Source organism: Erinaceus europaeus, chromosome 2, assembly GCF_950295315.1.
Source record: "Erinaceus europaeus chromosome 2, mEriEur2.1, whole genome shotgun sequence".
NCBI classification, from domain to species: domain Eukaryota; kingdom Metazoa; phylum Chordata; class Mammalia; order Eulipotyphla; family Erinaceidae; genus Erinaceus; species Erinaceus europaeus.
The window spans coordinates 82,727,630-82,747,495 of record NC_080163.1 but is presented as its reverse complement, the minus strand read 5'-3'; the positions used below and the strand labels follow the sequence as shown (position 1 = coordinate 82,747,495).

The following is a 19,866-nucleotide window of genomic DNA, read 5'->3' as shown; positions in this document are numbered from 1 at the left end:
TAAAAATAACAAGATGAGGTTGCATTGTAGATAGGTGAGGAGAATATATGCTTGAGAATCAGCTCAGTGACAGCATATATGATGGGCTCAGGGAGAGGAGATGAAAAGATGAAGCCAACCAAATCAGACCTTGAGGACAGGCAAATGGTGTCTTTTTAAACTCCATCCTAGCAATACCACTGTGCATTCTTGATCTTGTCCCATGCATCCCACACAGTTCTCACTTGGCAAGTAATTATGAGAATGATTGCTTTATGGAATAGCTCAAATTTTGCCTAGTATTCAGTCTTTTAAAAATTTTTTAAAAATATTTATTCCCTTTTTGTTGTCCTTGTTTTATTGTTGCAGTTACTATTGTTGTTTTTGATGTCATTGTTGTTGGATAGGACACAGAGAAATGGAGAGAGGAGGGGAAGACAGAGAGAGAAAAATAGACACCTGCTGACATGCTTCACTGCTTGTGAAGCGACTCCCTTGCAGGTAGGGAGCTGGGGGCTTGAACCAGGATCCTTACACCGGTGGTTGTGCTTTGCACTACCTGCGCTCAGCCCACTGTGCTACTGCCTGACTCCCCCAGTATTCAGTCTTGTATTTATCCAACCATGAAATATTTGAGGGTTATATGGTGTACTAGATTCTAAGAACACAAACATGATCAAGTAATATGACCTTTAATGAGACCGTACTGGTTGGTGGGTGAGATGAAGAAGAATGTGTAGAAAAGTCATTTGTATGCAAACTCTGTTGAACATTCAAGACTCCTATAATTCTTGGCATATATTATGTTATATAGCAATTAGTTTTTTTTTCCACCTACTAAACAGTGACATCCATAAAGATAGTGTCCAGGTTTTGGCTATTTTTATATTTCCCAGTGCTCAGCATAGCATACCTGTTACTCAATAGATACTTTAAAATGCTGTCTTGTTTGCTTTGTATGGAGATTTGTATTAAGTGCTGTGTGTCCATAGTAAAAGAAATACCACTAACCTTAGAATATATCAGTAGGTTATTGTGTCCTGTGGGACAAAATGAGTGGAATTGAAGGTGATTATGCTTAGTGAAGTAAGAAAGTGAAAGACAACAAATAGAAGGTTTCACTCACATATGGAATATAGAGAATTGAAACAGTAAATTTGAGAGAGAAAACAAATAGCCAACTTGTGCCTAAGACGTTGGGAAAACTATGGAGGTTATTCTTGGGAGAGTGGGGCATAGAACATCGATGATGGGAGCGGTGCGGAACTATATCTTTATTATTCTTAAAATACTGTAAATCACTAGTAAGTCATTAATAAAAATAATAAATTAGAATGTATCTGTAGGAATTTTCCATGCATAAAAAATTAGCATCCTCAAGGGAATAAATGCAGAATTATAAAAGATTATGATATGTTTGGAAGACACTGAGGCCAGGGTTGGCATGACCTGAGTAGACCCAAGGAAGGTTGTAGCAAATCAGTTCAGATGTTCTAAACACCAACATGTAAGAGTCATATTTTGTATTAGAAAGTAGAGCGGGTCGGGCAGTGTAGTGCAGTGGCTTAAGTGCACATGGCCGAAGTGCAAAGACCAGTGTAAGGATCCCAGTTCGAGCACCCAGCTCCCCACCTGCAGGAGGGTTGCTTCACAAGTGGTGGAGCAGGTCTGCAGGTGTCTCTTTCTCTCCTCCTCACTGTTTTCCCCTCCTCTCTTGATTTCTTTCTGTCCTATCCAGCAACAACAACAATAATGGCAATAATACAATAACAACATCAAGGGCAATAATAACAATAACAACATCGAGGACAACAAAATGGGAAAAATGGCCTTCAGGAGCAATGGATTTGTAGTGCAGGCACCAAGCCCCAGCGATAACCCTGGAGGCAAAAAAAAAAAAAAGAAAATTTTCAAAATGGCCATGAAACAAAATAGGAATAGAGTAGCAAGAATTTTTAGGAGTATAATGAGTGCAGGTAGGCCATATTGGATTTGAAGAGACTAATGACTGAGAAACATCTCAAAGAAGTGTGTACATGTCTGAAGTTTAAGACAATAAAATATGTAGAGGGTGAGGAAGTCTATGGGGGGAAAAAAAAATCAGAAAATGTGAGCCACCAGGATAATTGTGACAATCAGGCATTGGAAGCACTGAGATGTGCCTGGTGTACAGGTAAGTCAGTCTTTGAAATAAAAAAACAAGAATGAAGAAGTATGTATATAAAGATACTTGGATTTAAGTTGGGTAGTTTAAAGGTTTCAGAGCATCAGCTATAAACAATGAACTTGGCAGTTGCCTCTTTTATGTTTTTAGACTGTTATGAGTTTAAGTGATTTATTTCAAGGAAATTGTGCTGGTATTATTGATTTGCTTATTTTTGTAATCTTAGAAAAGGAAATATTTAGATGTTCATTTTTTTCTTTTTTTGGTTTCAGTGACTTATTCATAGTTGCTCTGCCCATGACCCTTTGTGTCTATGAGTCATAAAACTTACCTTGTGACCTCCTTTTTAGTAGGAATTCTCACTGGAAATGCCAGGTGAGCTAACTCAGGATCAAATAGTAAACTTGCTGATGATTTTATGAAGACCCTTGTTCTTCACCTTTATTTGGTAGCTGGGGACAAGATGCAACTCCTCTAAGTCTTTAGTTTATTACACTCTTAAGTTGTGAGCACATGATCCTAGTCCCATGACTAAGAAAGTGATTTTTGTTTAATCTCCACTTGAAGCAGCAGACATCTTATAAGCATACTTGCAGAGGCAGGTAATTACAATAACACTGTGAGCACTGTGCCTCTATCCAATTCAAGTCATCGTGAGAACCTTCCTTTATGGATTGTCTTGCTTCTCTGACAAATTACTGTGCTCCTAAGACTTCTATTTTTGTTGTGACTCACTTATACTGCAGTGATTTTCTCTTTTGAGTTTACTTTTTTTTTTTTTTTAATGAGAGACTGGAAAAAACTGAGATCAGAACATTTTTCTTTTCTTTTATGATTATTATTTATTTTTTATTATCTTTAGTTGATAGAGACAATCAGAAATTGAGAGGAAGTGGGGAGATAGATTGGGAGACAGAGAGACACTTGCAGCACTGCTTCACCACTTGTGAAGCTTTCCCCCTGCAGGTGGGGAGGGGGATTTGAACCCGGACCCTTGTGCATTATAACATATGAGATTAACAAGGTGTGTCACCATCTGGCCCCAGAACATTTTTCTATACTTATTGCTTGGGATTTAATGCAAAGCCTCACGCACACAAGGCGTATAACCTACTGTTAAACTACCTCTCTGGCTCCAGGCATACTTTCACTTTAAGCAACAATGTTACTTGTACAGAATATAGTTTTCTAAATATTCTAATAATATGATTTTGAATAATTCAAGACTGTGGACTAAACTCGTATTTTGTAATATTGAAATGAAAAATATTATTGAAATTGTATGTACTGGAAGATAATTCACTTAAAACATACAGTTTGAAAGTGCATACTGCACATGACATACTTCAGACCTGGGTGGATTCTGGAGTAAGACATCATTTTTACCTTAAGGTATTACTATCAGTCAAATAGGGTAGATAGAGTTTTATCTTCCATCACTTCCTTATAGTATTCAAAAAAGAGGTATAGGATTTCTCAAGCGGCTAAGACTATAAATGCCAAAGTTTTCTGAAAAAGTTGTTGCTACAATGTAGATAATTCTTTAGTAGAGGAGCACCGTTGCATCTGTAAAAGCCGTCCTGTTTCTTGTTAGTGCTTTCTGCAGTTTAATTTTTGTAACTGAGACTCTAGAAATAAGATTATATGTGAATGGATTTTAAAATTTATTTTATTAATATTGATATATAAAATTATAAGACAACAGTGGTATAATTCCCCACTTTTCCCACCACCAGAGTTTCACATCCCCATTCCTTCCTTTTGACACTGCAGTAGTTCACCTAAGGTCAAAGATATGGGGTGGCTATTACTTCCATAACTATCTATTTATCCTTATATATGTATATTTTATGTCCATTTTTTCCTATGATGCTATCTTCTGTTCCTTTCTAAATCACACCCACACCTCTTACTACTTCTAAATGTCCTTCCTTTTTTTGCTCTTTTCTCTATAGGTCCTGATGAAATTGGGGTTCAGAGCCCTCTAGTCATCTTCCCCTAACATTTTCCCATCTCTGAGAATATGGACCAAAATTCTTTTTGGGGTGCAGATGGTGGCAGTTCTGTCTTCTATAATTGCTTCTCTGCTGGACATGCATGTTGACAGGTCGATTCATACCCCTAGCCTGTTTCTATCTTTCCCTAGCGTAGGGCTCTGGAGAGATGAGGTTCTGGGACACACTGGTGAAGTCATCTCTTCATGGAATTCAGGATGGAATCATAGTAGCATCTGCAACTAGTTGGCTGAAAGGCAGTAAGATAAAAAGCTGGACAAATGTTTAATAAACACTAACCAAAAGGTATGAATAGAGCAGATGAGAAAATAGGGATCTTAGGGTGGAAAGAAGGTAGGAAGTCTATTTTAGGTATGTTTCTAGGGGCTCATGACTTTAATAATTTTCACTTCAGCTTGATAGTCCACATGTAGGTGGACTAAAAATATTGTCTTAGAAGCTGATGCCAGAGTTAAGAATAGGACTAAAAAAGCTGGATTAGGGCAGAGAGTAGCTTCTAAACTTGAAGAAAATATGTAAGTACAGTTAACTGTTTACCACACTGATCTGACCCAGGGGCCATACATATTTAACATAGGAAACTGTATAACCTCTGAGTTATACAGTCTGAGCTCACAGTCCATGGCCACATATGAGAACAATCTAGACTGTACTCTTTTCAGAAGTAGTCTTCCTCGAATGATAGGGTAGGATGGCTCAGCCTCCCTTCAGAGAGTGGAGCAGTCCTTAATATTGATAGTTTATAGTGAGGGTAAGATCCTGTGAATTGATTCCCCCCCCCACCACACACACACCCTACCCTAGAACTTGACTAGTGCAATAGAGAGTAGAAATTAGTGGGAGAAGATAAAGTGCATTGTATAAAATGTAAAGATTGAGGACAAACTCATAACAGATATGTGGAAATATGGAAGAGGGCAAGTGGAAAATTAGGACAAATCATTAGTCTTATACCTGACTACACTGGTTTTCTAGTAGTCAACCAGATGGTTTTGACAGCCTATGTCTGTTAATGTAAAAAAAATAAAAGAAGCATGGGGCTGGAAGATAGCTTACCTTGGTAGAGTAAGTAAATGTCTTAATAGTATGTGAGTCTCTGGGACTGAGCCCAAACACCATGGATGGTGGTGCAGTGCTTTGGTGCCTTTTCTCTCTCAAAAAAAAAAAAAAAAACCTAGAAAATTGAACCAGAAAGTCTACTAATCAATACTGTGCATGTACAGGACCCTGATTTTATTCATTGCTGATACATTAAGAAGCAGCATGGAGGAGGTTGTTCCAAGCAAGATAAACTTGAATTCTACTACTCTCTTACTGTGAATTTAATCAGTTAATTTGAGTAGTCATTGGGTTTCTATTGGCTATTTTAAGAGCATATTATTTTAAATGAAAATGGGAAGGAAAAATAATCTTTAATTTCATCAGTGCCAAATAGTTTTTAATTTCAAATTTGTAACTTATCAAAGCCTTTTCATTTTGCATATTCTCATGGTCTAAACGTACATGTTTGTTTATGCAAGTAAATAAATGTGACAAACATTACTGCCTATTTTAGATTTTTAAATTAAAAACTTTTAAAAAAATATTGATTCATTTCCATTTTTGCTACCCTTGTTGTTTATACTGCCTATTTTAGAAACTTCATACCTAATAGTCAGTGGTTGGTAGAATTTTTTTGTTTTCATTTAAAGGGTATGATGCTTATTTCCATCCATCCGTCCATCTATCTGTCCATCCATCCATCCACTTACTTGATGAAAGAGACTGATTATCTAGAGCACTGCCCCATTATATATAGTGCTGGAAATTGAACCCAGGCTCTTACACATGGAAAGAATGTGCTCTACTCACCCACCTCTCCAGCCATTAGGCCCCTAAATTCATAACTATTCTTCAATCACTTTTGTTTAAAATGACTGTAATATCATCATCTGAATGTGTTGGGACTTATTCAGATTTCATTAAAATTGGGCTTCAAGTGTTTTTCAGTATGGAACAACTTTAGACTGAAGAGCTTTGGGAATAAATACTTAACTGGTCAGATAAATCCCTTAGCTACATTCCTTTAGGTAAAATCAGAGGGTGTGTGAGCATTTTGAAGGCTTTTAATGTACGTTGCTAAGTTGCTCTTCATAAACTGCATACAAGTCTGTGCTTCTACCTTGTCTATAAGACTATTTCCCAACATCCTTGCCAGGACTTTGAGATTTCTAACACCTTTGCCAAATATTATTGTTTAGGAAAGTGCAAGGTGTGGGTGGGAGGGGTAGCGGTGGCACACTGGGTTACGCACACATAGTACTAAGTGCAAGGACCTGAGCAAGGAACCTGACTCAAGCCCTTGGCTTCCCATTTGCGGTGTGGGGGGGGTCACTTCACAAGTGACATGTCTTATCTGTCTTTCTGCCTGTCTATCGGGGGCCCCCTCCCCTCTCAATCTCACTCTGTCCTACCCAATAAAAAAAACGGCCTCCAGGAGCAGTAGATTTGCAGTGCCAGCACTGAGCCCCAACAACTCTGGAGGCAAAAAAAAAAAGTAAGGTGGTACCTTATTTTAAATGGCATATACTTGACACACAAATGTTGATTAAGCAAATGCTGACTCAAGGATCAGAGTGCTGGGATGTAGAAATGATACAAGATCAAAATGTATTATCTTTGAAATTACATCCTGCTAGAAGAGACAGTATCCATAAAACATAGAATGTTTGATAATACAGTAAAGAGAAAAATACTAAAGCAGAAAAGGAGAACATGAGCTGTTCATGTGTGGGAAGGCGATTGATTTATGAAATATATAGCAAGGGAAAGGTGGCCATTGAGTAAAGGCCTAAAGGGAGCCAGTTATATAAATATCTGAGTGAGAACTCTGTCAACAGTGAACAGTAAATGGAGAGATTATAGGTGGAACTTGACTAATGTGCCCTAGGAGTAGCAAGAAATGAATAAGTAATGTAATAGGAGATGAAGTTTGAGAAGTAGTAGAGAGCCAGATCATGTAGTCTGTAGACTACTAGAATGCCAATGTAGTCTTTAATATCATGAAGGCTTTGATTTTAAGCAAAATTCATATCTATCAGGACCACTCTGATGGTTGTGTAAAGAGCACATTGAGTGTGGTGGTGAGATCACGATAGAAAGTCCAGTAAGGGGGAATCAGGCAGTAGCTCAGCGGGTTAAGTGCATGTGGCACAAAGCGCAAGGACCAGCATAACGATCCCAGTTGGAGACCCCGGCTCCCCACCTGCAGGGGGAGTCGCTTCACAGGTGGTGAAGCAGGTCTGCAAGTGTCTGTCTTTCTCTCCCCTTCTCTGTCTTCCCCATCTCTCTCCATTTCTCTCTGTGGTAGCTAACAACGACAACATCAGTAACTACAACAACAATAAAAAACAAGGGCAACGAAAGGGAAAATAAATAAATATTAAAAAAATTTTTAAAAAAGAAACATCAATAAGAAGAGACTGCTGTAATTAAGGCAATAAATAGTTACTTAGATCAGGGTCATGGGGGTGGAGGTTAGCTAGATTATACATATGTGTGTTGAGGGTTAAGCCAACAGGACTTGCTTAAGTGGGATGAAGGGTGAGAGCAAAAAAGAGGAGTCAGAGATAATTTATCATTTGTTGTAAGTCATGGAAGAATGATGTCACCATTAACTGAAATGAGGAAGAAAGATGAAGACACAGGTATTAGAAGATGAGTATCAGAAACTCAGTTATAGACATACTAAGTCAAATAAAAGCCAGAAATAGATCATGAATGTGTAGAACATAAAGTCTGTGTGCAAGTCTGTTGTACATAGAAATCAGATGTAGGACTATAAACTTGGAGTTCATGCACATTTAGTACCACTACACTAGTTGAGGTCACCAAAACAGTAAGTACAGAAAGAAAACAGGTCAAGGCTGGCCATCATTGCATTGAAGGAAGCTTTGATGCTGTGGTCTCTCTTCCTTCCTTCCTGTCTGCTTGCCTCTAGGTGGGTGGGGGGATCGATTGATCAAGGGCATTGTTGGGGAACTTCAGGAAGACTTCAAAATACATCTAAGATGCTAAGTTTATAGGGCTAGGGAGATGACAGAAAAACCACATAGGAAACCAAGGAGGAGGGAAGTTCATGTGAGTGGTGTTCTGGAAGACACGTAAAGAAAATCTCTCCAAAACACAAATAAAACCTGAACTGGAGTTGTTGTATTGCACCAAAGTAAAAGATTCTGGGGTGTGGGGGGGGGGAGAGTACAGGTCATGGAAAAGCAATACAGAGCACCTAGTGGGGGTTGTATTGTTATGTGGGAAACTGAGAAATGTTATGCATGTACAAACTATTGTATTTACTGTCAAATGTAAAATATCAATCCCCCAATAAAGAAATAAAAACAGAAAAAGAAAGAAAATCTCTGGAGGGAAGGAAAAATCAGCTGTGTCAAATGCTGCAGAGAGAAAAATGAAGCTAGAGTCATAATTTGTTATAGGTAGCAGAAAACTTAACAGTTGGTTTAAGCCAGAAGGAAGTTTATTTAACTGGAAGTCTAGTTATAGGCAGGTTCAAGTTTGGTGATTCAGTAAATGTTTTTCTGTCTTCCTGCTTCTGCTTCAACATGCTGTTGTCAGTGACTTTTCAGTTAAAATATGGTCGTTAAGAGTTCTAAGTGCCAGGTCCTGCTGCTACTGGAAGGAAGTGAAGGAGAGTGTCCCAGACATGCCTGTCTACACTTATCAGGGAGGAATAGTCTTCCCCAGCACTGTCATTCCCAGCACTCTTATCTTTAAGTCTTACCTGCAAAAGCTGGACCAAAGGGTCACCTCAGATTTCAAGAAAGGTTGGGAAGTAAAGTATTTGCTTTTTAAATCCTTCCAGTGGATACAAGTGATGGAAATGGGAATTAGGAATGACACTTGGGGAGCCAGGAAAGGTATTAGACATAAGGTTAAAAATGTGTTGATTATTTTAATTTATTCTATTTAGAGGTTTGTTTATTTTTTTGTTTTTATGTTGGGGCAAATGAGCATTTGTCATTGATTTGGTGTTGTCATTAATTATGTTTTACTTCCTCAGCAGTTATCATTGGGGCTTGGTGTCTGCATAATGAATCCAATGCCCCTGATTACCATCTTTTTCTTTTTCGTCTTTCTTTTTTGGATAGAGGTAGAGAAATTGAGAAGGAAAAGGGTGATAGAGAAGAAGAGAAATACTTGTAGCACTGCTTCACTGTTCGTGAAGCTCCCCCCTGCAGGTGAAGAGTCTTCTGTATTTTATGTATACCTTTGTATTTTGTATTTAAGCATTTCCCATTTTTATATTGTTAAAATACTGTTATTTTCATCCTTTTAAAGCTTAGCAAAACCTATGCTTCTAAAACAAATTGATTTATAGTAATTACTTTGGTAAATTTATATTGTTTTGTCCTAAACCTTTTATTTTCTTGACTATTTTTTATGTACCCAAAACATTTTCCTACAATAGCTACAGCATTTATTGTAGCATCACACAGGTTTCCAATTTCTCCACACCCTTACTGACATACTAATTTCTGAGTGTCTTTTTCATTTGCTTGTTTGCCATTTATATATCATTTTGGAGAAAAGTCTACCATTGCTCAGTTTTCAGTCAGATTTTTTTTTTTTTTTTGCTGTTGAGTTGTAGCTTTCCAATTATTTCATGTTTAAAATTTTTTTTTTTTTTTACTATTTTTGATTGAATTTAGATGGGAATAACATTCAGTTGAGATAAACATATGTACTCATTTATTCAGGCCTTTTATAATTCTCATTTTCATCATTTTCTCCACAATACTAGCCCTATTTTGATGTTTGTTTATTGGAATAGAAATTTTGTGTATGTCCATGTGTATGTACAATGATATTTTGTTTAAGGGTGGTATTTTTCCCTGCTACATTATAAAAGTGATTTTTTTGGTATGGTATCTATAAGTTGCCCATCATATCTGCTTAAATACTTTTAGATCTTAGTACTGTCATCTGTGGTAAATTTATAAGCATCTACTTTGTGTGTGTGTGTTTTTTAAGGTTTTATATACTAGAGAGAGAGAGCAACAAATGAGTGAGGCACTGACTGAACATAGTATTGCTTACTTCTGGCATATGGTGGTACCAGGGATTAAATCTTTAACTTCTGTGATGTTAGGAATGAAAACAGGTGCACTACCTCTGTGATATTTCTCGTCCTTATGTTAGTAACTATGAAAGCATCTAGTTTTTAGGGTTGAGAGTGAACCTGCAGCCACTGTTTTAAGTATGTATAATTTATTCCATAATTTAATTTTTTATCATTGAACAGCTTGATTTTAATCTCATAATTTCTTGCTTTATAATCTCTTCACAGTTTATAGTGTTTTTAAGAACCTAAGCTGTAAGCATCCTTTTTTATTTTTTTGGATAGGACGGAGAAAAATGGAGAGAGGAGAGGAAGACAGAGGGGGAGAAAAAGATAGACGCCTGCAGACCTGCTTCACTACCTGTGAAGCGACTCCCCTGCAGGTGGGGAACAGGGTACTCGATCCGGGATCCTTATGCCAGTCCATATATATATATATATATATATATATATATATTTTTTTTTTTTTTTTGTTGTTGTTGTTGTTGTTGTTGTTATTTAGTAACCTGTATTTCTATGGGATTTAAAAAAAATTTCTTTATTGGGGGATTAGTGGTTTACAGCTAACAGTAAAATACAATAGTTTGTACATGTATAACATTTCCATGTAATAATAGAACCCCCACTATGTCCTCCACTGCCATCATGTTCCAGGACCTGAAACCTCCCCCCCCACCACCACCCCAGAGCCTTTTACTTTGGATGCAATACACCAACTCCAGTCCAAGTTCTGCTTAGTGATTTCCCTTCTGATCTTGTTTTTCAACTTCTATGAGTGAGATCATCTCACATTCATCCTCTGTTTCTGACTTAACCTCATTTAACCTGATTCCTTCAAGCTAATCCAAGATGGGATGAAGAAGGTAACTTCACCTTTTTTTAATAGCTGAGTAGTATTCCATTGTGTATATAGACCCAAACTTACTCAGGCACTCGTCTGTAGTTGGACACCTGGGCTGCTTCCAGGTTTTGGCTACTACAAACTGTGCTGCTATAAACAGATATACACAAATCTTTTTGGATGTTTGTGTGTGGTTCCTTAGGATATATCCTCAGGAGAGGAATTATAGGGTCAGAGGGTAGGTCCATTTCTATCCTTCTGAGAGTTCTCCAGACTGCTCTCCACAGGGGTCTGTGGGATTTGCTCTTTCTGACACAAGCAGGTAATTTAATAAAATTGTCTAGATTCTGCTACTTACATCCTTTATTAATTTTATGCTTTATTTTAAAAACCATATGTAGGTTTTTAAATCTTTTTTTATTTTTATTCATTTATTACTGGAGACAGAAGGGAAGGTAGAGAGGGAAAGAAACAGACACCTGCACTGTAGCCCTACTTCACTACTCATGAAACCTTCCCTCATGGGAAAAAAAATAAACCCAGGTCCTTGTGCACTGTAATGTGTGCACTTAACTAGCGGTGACACCACCTGGCCCCCATATAGTTTTTATATTGTAGACTGACTTTAATAACCCCCTTTACATTATCTAGTTAAAAATCTACTACCTGTAACCCTGGCAGATATACTAACTTTACAGTATTCCCTCGATTTAATCCCCTTGACTTCAAACTCTTCCACTCAGCCTGCTCAGCACAGTGCTACAAATGGTCTTAGCTGCAGTGCTCTTTCCTCCTCATCTTTCACCTTAGCTTCACACTTTTTTTTTATCTTTAGCTGTAAACTAATTAACTCCAATTATAAACTATATATCTCTTCAGACTCATTTTCTCCCTACTACACCTGTGCTGTTAGTAAACACTGCAAATCACAGAACAAAATATTTTATTATGAGATAACATTGTATTCTCTCGTGTTTTACAACTGAAAACTTTTGGTAATAAGATGAGTGTTTCTAGTACCATGTACATTTGTGCTTTGTGATTACTTGAGGGTTACAGTACAATGCAAGCATAGTGAAGCACAATTCATGGGAATCCATAGTCCACATTTTCAGTTGTGTCTCTTATGAAACTAAGTACTCAGGACTTTGTGTATTTTTTGTAAAGCTAAAAACTATCTTCAAAACCCATATATTTTATCAACTGTGAAACCAATGAATAATTTTTGTCAATGATTAATAGTATTGGAAGGATGTATTAAATTTTTTCTTGTTGAGTTGAGTTGGACATTCAGAAATGAGAACTTTGGTTGATGATTACTTTGGGAACATGCTTATTACTATGAAGGTGTTTTGCAGACAGTGAGAAAGACTCCTCTGCTTTCCCAGGCCTCAAAGAATGGAGGGATTCAAATTGGGAGTGAGAGACTAACTACCTTCTTTACCTGAAGTGCCTGGGATGGAAAATGAATCATGTAGTATAAATGTTAGAACAATAGAGTACCATTCAGGTTTTCATTCTTTGATTTTAGTTTTATAGTCCTTGGAGAAACACCATTATAATAACACAAATTTTGCGCTAGTAAAGTGAATGTTTGACTTAAACTGTATCACAGGGTTACTATAATAAAAACTGTAGTATTAAAATGAAAATAGACACTCAAATTATGGGATAGAATCAAGAGTCCAGAATTTTAAGCACTTACATATGTGGACAGTCAATCTGCAGCAAAAGAGCCCAGAACATTAAGTGACATATGGAAAATCTCTTCAATATATGGTGTTTGAAAAACTGGCTGCCCACATGCAGAAGAATGAAACAGGACCACAACATATAACCATGCACAAAAGTCAACTCAAATTAGATCAAATACGTAGATGTTAGCCTGGAAACCAGAAAATGTGTAGAAGAAAACATTGACAGAACACAACATGAGGACTGCTTTGGAAATGTCTTCAGAGACTTGAGCCCAGAGTAGAGAGAGAGAGAGAGGAAAAAAAAAGTAGAAACAAACCACTGGATGAGATGACATCAAACTGCAAAGCTTCTGCACAATGAAAAGAGTTATTAACCAAAAGAGACAACCTATGAAGTTAGAAAAGATACTTAACATACAATACATCAGACTACAGACTAATAACTAAAAATGCATATTTTAAAATATAAAAAAACCTCAGCAAAAAAAGAAAATACGAACATCCCCATTAAAAATTAAAGAACTGAATAGACTACTCACCATATAAGATACTCAAGTGGTCAACAGGAACATGAAAAAATGCTAAAACTCAAGATTATTAGAGAAATGCACATGAAGCTCACAGTGGAATTGTACTTTAAACTCATCCCCTTCGGATTGGACTACACCCCAAAAGGACAGACACAAATGTTGTCGAGAATATGGTGAGAAAAGAACCCATCTACACTGTTTGTGGGAACATAAATTGGACCAGCCCCTATGAAGAACAGTTTGGAGATTCCTGAAAACATTACCAATTGACCTACTACATGACACAACAGTCACTCTTCTAGGCATCTATCTAGAGAAGATAAAAACTCTTCTCCAGAGAGATCTATGCACATCTTAAAAAAACAAACATCACACACACACACAGTCTTGAATGAGGGAGATAGAAACCAGAACACTGCTCATCTCTGGCTTATGGTGGTGCTGGGGATTGACCCCTGGACCTTAGAGCCTCAGGAGTGAAAGTCTTTTTTGCAGAGCCATTATGCTGTCTCTCCAGTCTGAGATCTATGCATTTATATTCATGGCACTGTTGTTTATAATAGCCAGTATTTGTAAGGAACCCAAATGTCGAACAATGGTTGAGGTGTTAAAATTGTGGTATATAGACATAATGGAATATAATACAGCTGTAAAGAAACGTTGAACATTTATCTTTTGCTACAACATAGATAGAACTGGAGGGAATTACGTGGAACAAGACAAGCCAGAAGGAGAAGTATGAACACTGAATGATCTCACAGATGGGCTGTAAGAATCAAAGCTAAGGATAATACAGAGTGAATCCTCAGTGGACTATAGTCTATTGCAGCAGATCTGGAAACTCAGAAGGGATAAGTGGGGGAGGAGGAGTACTAAGGGAAGTTTGGAGATATGAGTCCATATGTTGGAACAGGATTGTGGTTTAGTGGAGGATGAGATGGATCGACATCTATCTTGGAGAAAGTGAAAATGTACCCTTGTAACAGCAACAGTCTTAAAAATCAACATTTCTTCAAAGAGATGCTGAAGTTTAAAAAGTAACTTTTCTTTTTCTTTTTTGGGGGGAGTAGTGGTTTACAGTCAACAGTAAAATGTAGTAGTTTATACATGTGTAACCTTTCTCAGTTCTCCACATAACAGTCTAACCCTCCTCCCACAGGTCCTCCTCTGCCATCATGTTCCAGGACCTGAACACTCTCCCAACCCCCACCCTCATCTTTACTCCAGAGTCTACTTTGGTGCAATACACCAACTCTAGTACAAGTTCTGCTTTGTGTTTTCCCTTCTGTTCTTACTTTCCAGAAAGAGAAGAATGAATATGGGATGATCTCACTCATAGACAGAAGTTGAAAAATAAGAATGAAATTTTGAAAAAGTAACTTTTCACAATAGTTATATAAAGCATAAACTAAGACATTAATTTTTTTCTTATTAAAATTAAAGGACCTTCACATCAAAGATGTATTTGGAGACTCAACCTGTGGGGCATAAGAAATGAAAACCAGAATAAATAAGTGGGATTACATGAAACTAAAAAACTTCTACAGATCAAAAGCAAACTTTACAAGGATAACCAGGCAACCGAGTAAATTTGAGAAGATATTTTACATCACACATCAGACAAGTGACTAATATCAAACATTTACACAGAATTGTTACAGATCTACACAAGAAGCAAAAATAACTCAATACAAAAGTGGGCCAAAGAACTGAACAGACCAGTTTTCTAAAAAGAGAGATACACATGGCTCACAGACACATGAAGAAATGCTTTACTTCACTTATCTGATGATGTAGTTAATTAGCATAATTAACTACACTAACATACCATCTCAGACTTGAAAGAATGGCCTCCACAAACAGATCAGGAAATGACAGGTGTTGAAGAGGTTGTGGAGAAAAAGGAACTTAGCTACACTGCTGGTGGAAATGCAAACTGGTATATCCCCTTTGGGAGACTGTATGGACAGTCTTTAAATAAAAAGGAATTACCTTATGATGCAGCAATAGCACTCTTGGGCATTTATCCAGTGGACACTCAACACTAATTTTTTTTTAGTGTCATATTTTTAATGAGTTTTAAGTTAATCATTTTAAAATTTATTTATAAAAAGGAAACATTGACAAAACCATAGGATAAGAAGGGTACAACTCCATACAATTCCCACCATCAGAACTCCATATCCCAACCCCTTCCCTGATAGCTTTCCTATTTATCTCTCTGGGAGCATGGACCCAGGGTCATGATGAAGTGCAGAAGGTGGAAGGTCTGGCTTCTGTAATTGCTTCCCCACTGAACATGGGTGTTGACTGGTTGATCCATACTCCCAGCGTGTCACTCTCTTTCCCTATAGGGTGGGGCTCTGGTGGAGTGGAGCTCCAGGACACACTGGTGGGGTCTTCTGTCCAGGGAAGTCTGGTTGGCATCATGGTAGCATCTGGAACCTGGTAGCTGAAAAGAAATCAACACTAATTTGAAAGGACATAATGCATCTTATGTTCATAACTACATTATTCACAGTAGCCAAAAATTGAAGCAGCCTAAGTGCCCATCAGCAAATGACTAATGAAAGAAGTTTAGGATATATCTTTCATGGAATACTACTTTGCAGTAAAAGATGATATTGTGTCCTTTGGGTCAAAATGGATATAACTGGAGGTGATTATGCTTAGCAAAATAAGTAAAGAGATGAAAAAGAACTACTAGATGGTTTCACTCATATATGGAATCTAGAGATGTGATTCACATGAACATGCAAAAAAAAAAAACTGTAAGAGCTGTGAACTTAACCCCCCCTCCCCAATGGCCTTAACTCTAGACTTTTCCTTGTTTAACTTAATATTTGTGAATCACCTAGAGATCTAGCGAAAATGTAGACTGATTCAGTAGATATGGGGTCAGGCTGCAAATAGGTACCAGTCAACTGACTAGTAACTGGACAATAGAGAAGAAATACGGGCTGTGTGTACGTGTCTGTGTGTGAATATGTATGGGGGAAAGTAGGTTAAGTCAGCCTTTGGATTGTCTTTTATGCCTTTAAAATTAATGAAAAAGGAGTAAAAATACTCTGTAGGTAACAGAGAATCACCTTATTTAGTTGGGTGATGACCCAGGATGACCTAAGATCATTAGAAGATCAACAGGAGGGAGTTGTAAAGGACAGAAGGGACATTATTTTAGCAGTCTTAATAGAGTTATTTAGGTGAGATATAAAGGGCTAAATGTGAATTTCGAGGAAGAGTCTTTAAAATAGTTGATGTGATAAGTGAGTTAAGACTATCACATCCTTTGTATCAGAGAAACTGAGCTGACTGGAGTAGAGTATATATTGATGTGAAAATACAGAGTATGGCAACATTGGAAACAGGTTGAAAATTTAAAGTTCTTTCATAAGTTAAGATATTTTTTATAAGTGAAGTAAATCACTGGGACAAACTAATAAGTATTACTTTCCAAAAATATTAATTTACTCAATTACATCATTAGTAAATATTACACTATCATTTCCCAGCCAAGGCATTTTCCAATTCCTATAGCCTTCCATTTGTTGATACTACTATCATTCCATGAGTTTTCTTGGAGAAGCAAAGATGATTCCAGTGTTTTGAGGATTGAGGAAAACAAACAACAAAACAAACAAAAAAAAACCCCATGGAGTTTCAATTAGCATAAGTGGATAGGAGAGTGTTTAATCATACAGCAAGGAATTTAAACAATTCAGAATACGAATGGTACTAGAATTCAGGAGGAGGGATGCAGGTGACAAATTGGGACTCATTCATAGAAAGCAGTAATTAGAGTAAGTAGAGTAAATAGAATTTCCAAGGAAGATGTATAAGACTGAATGTGGGAAATAAATGCCCATGTTCAGGTAATGCATGTGTGGATTCAAGATTTTTCAAAGATGCCAGAGGGCATGAAGCATGTACATTTTATTGGTTACTTCTAACATTTTTGCTGCAAGAAAGGCTTGAGTAAATACCATTTAAATTCTTCAGATAAGGGAATAAAGACAAAAGGATGAGGGGAAAAAAAAACTAATAAATAGCTCCACCTGGTGTTACAAAGTAGGTATTTAAGTGAAGTTTTTCCTCATCAAAATTACCCACCACCAAATGTAAATGGTCCAACTCCTGTGGAGAGCAGCCTGGAGTACCCTCAGAAGACTAAAAGTGGACCTACCCTATGATCCTGCAATTCCTCTCCTGAGGATATATCCTAAGGAAACACACACAAACATCCAAAAATATTTGTGTATATCTGTTTATAGCAGCACAGTTTGTAATAGCCAAAACCTGGAAGCAGCCCAGGTGTCCAACTACAGATGAGTGGCTGAGTAAGTTTGGGTCTATATACACAATGGAATACTACTCAGCTATTAAAAAGGCGAATTCACCTTCTTCACCCCATCTTGGATTAGCTTGAAGGAATCAGGTTCAGTGAGGTAAATCAGAAACAGAAGGATGACTATGGGATGATCTCACTCATAGAAGTTGCAAAACAAGATCAGAAGGGAAATCACTAAGCTGAACTTGGACTGGAGTTGGTTGCATCCAAAGTAAAAGACTTTGCGGTGGTGGAGGGGAGAGTTCAGGTCCTGGAACATGAGGGCAGAGTAGAATCTAGTGGGGGCTGAATTATAAGGAAAACTGGGAAATGTTACACATATACAAACTATTATATTTTACTATTGACTCTACACCATTAATTCCCCAATAAAGAAAAAAATTACCCAACCCTATGACTCTAGTCTAATTCTGGTTGTCTTTATGCTTCTACTTTTTTATATGGTAATATATATATAATTTTATTTATAAAAAGGAAACAATGGCAGTATATTTTAAAAATAGATTTTCTAAACTTTTTAAATCAGTAGGACAGGGAGAGGTGCTATCTATTTTTCTTTCTCATTGATTTCACCTTTGCCAAAAGCTTCTATTATAACATGGCTCTTATGCTTTATTTTACAGAATATATGAATTAATGACTTTAGGTTATATTCACCTTCCTCATATACTCTGATTATCTCGTCTTTATTTTTGCCCTTCTGTCTAAATTATAAAAACAAGTCTCTGTAAGGATTTCATCTTTCATCTTAAATATAACTGAATATTGTTTGCATTTGATTCCGTTGTTAGTACAGTAGACTGAATGTACAAGTTTAAAACTTTTGAAATGAATAGCAGTGGAATTTCTTTTTCTTTTTCTTTTAATCCCAAGGAAAACCTATATCCTTGAAAACTGCACAGCCATCATGGGTGAATTTGCCTACACCACTTCCTAAATCCAAAACATCTTTGAAGAGCCCAGAACTGCAAAGGGTTGGAAGCACCTCATCTCTTAATAGCACCCACAGTGATCTGGGCATTTATAGCAAGAAGTGTAAGTCAGTCTTATGCCACACTTTGGGGATATTATTGAGGCTATCAAATAAATAAAAACAAATGCTTTACAGGTAATTATAAGTCTTTGATTCTATGATTTAGGGGAATATAAGCACAATGCTTTCCCCTTGAAACTGCTTCCAATGTTTATCAGGAAAAAACAAATTATTTCATTAACATTCTTTTTAATTAATGTGCTATGAAACACTAAAAAAATTTTGTATTGAAGAAGGCTGTTAACTCCTTTTGACCAGGATTTCAAAATCTGATTTAAGGGAAAAGTAACCCTGCTATAAATTAGAAGAGATAATTTCAGCCCCATTTACTTCTTTGTATACTCTTATGTTGCAGGTGAATATTTTATAAGTGTATATATTTCAGATGCTAAGTTCAGTGTAATATACCTAGTATAGCTTCAACCTTAATTCTAAGTGAGTATTTTAAGTTTTCAGTTAATGTGAATTGTATTTCCTTTTTTAAAAAAATTTTTTATATTTATTTTCACTTTTGTTGCTCTTGTTTAATATTGTTGTGGTTATTGATGTCATTGTTGTTAGATAGGACAGAGGGAAATGGAGAAAGGAGGGGAAGACGGGGAGAGAAAGATAGATACCTGCAGACCTGCTTCACCACCTGTGAAGGGTCTCCCCTATAGGTGGGGAGCAGGGGGCTTGAACCGGGATCCTTATGCCGGTCCTTGTGCTTTGTGCCAGGTGCACTTAACCCGCTGCGCCACCACCCGACTCCCGTGAGTTGTATTTTCTGTATATAAAACTGAGTTGTCCTTTTCATTCAAAAGCTGTATTTGGTCTTTGTATTTTGTTGCTCATTTCCATTCTAAATTTCCTCACAAAATAACTATGTGGGTTAATTAATTTGAATGATTTTGGAGTTTCTACTGTGTTCAGGTACCATGATGGGTAGGAGATATTTACATAGATAATTGCAGTACTGAGTAAGGCAACATAAAAGGAAATAAGGTGTCTTTACTTTCAGGAAGGACTTATTTTTTCTGGTGAGGGGGCCTAGGGACAAAGTAGAGTCTCAGTATTTCAACTTAATGGTTAAAAGCAGTTTTTAGAAGGCTACTATACATTCTATACATTATTTTTTCTCTCAAATTACTTCTGCCGTTGCTAT

General features: G+C 36.9%; 1 protein-coding gene across 7 annotated transcripts in view; it reads left to right on the top strand.

Annotated features, from left to right (window-relative positions):
* The window catches only part of MTUS1 (microtubule associated scaffold protein 1), a 165,928-nt gene that overhangs the window by 58,740 nt on the left and 87,322 nt on the right, over positions 1-19,866 (top strand). For 5 of the 7 annotated variants that reach the window (XM_007516286.3, XM_060183457.1, XM_060183476.1 and 2 more), the window contains exon 4: positions 18,563-18,724. The exons of 1 other annotated variant lie outside the window; for it this stretch is intronic. In XM_007516286.3, the coding sequence (XP_007516348.2) occupies positions 18,563-18,724 (162 nt within the window). Of the gene's footprint in view, positions 1-8,842; positions 8,979-18,562; positions 18,725-19,866 lie in introns of those variants that run through there. One more of the 7 variants, XM_060183489.1, reaches the window with a different exon arrangement.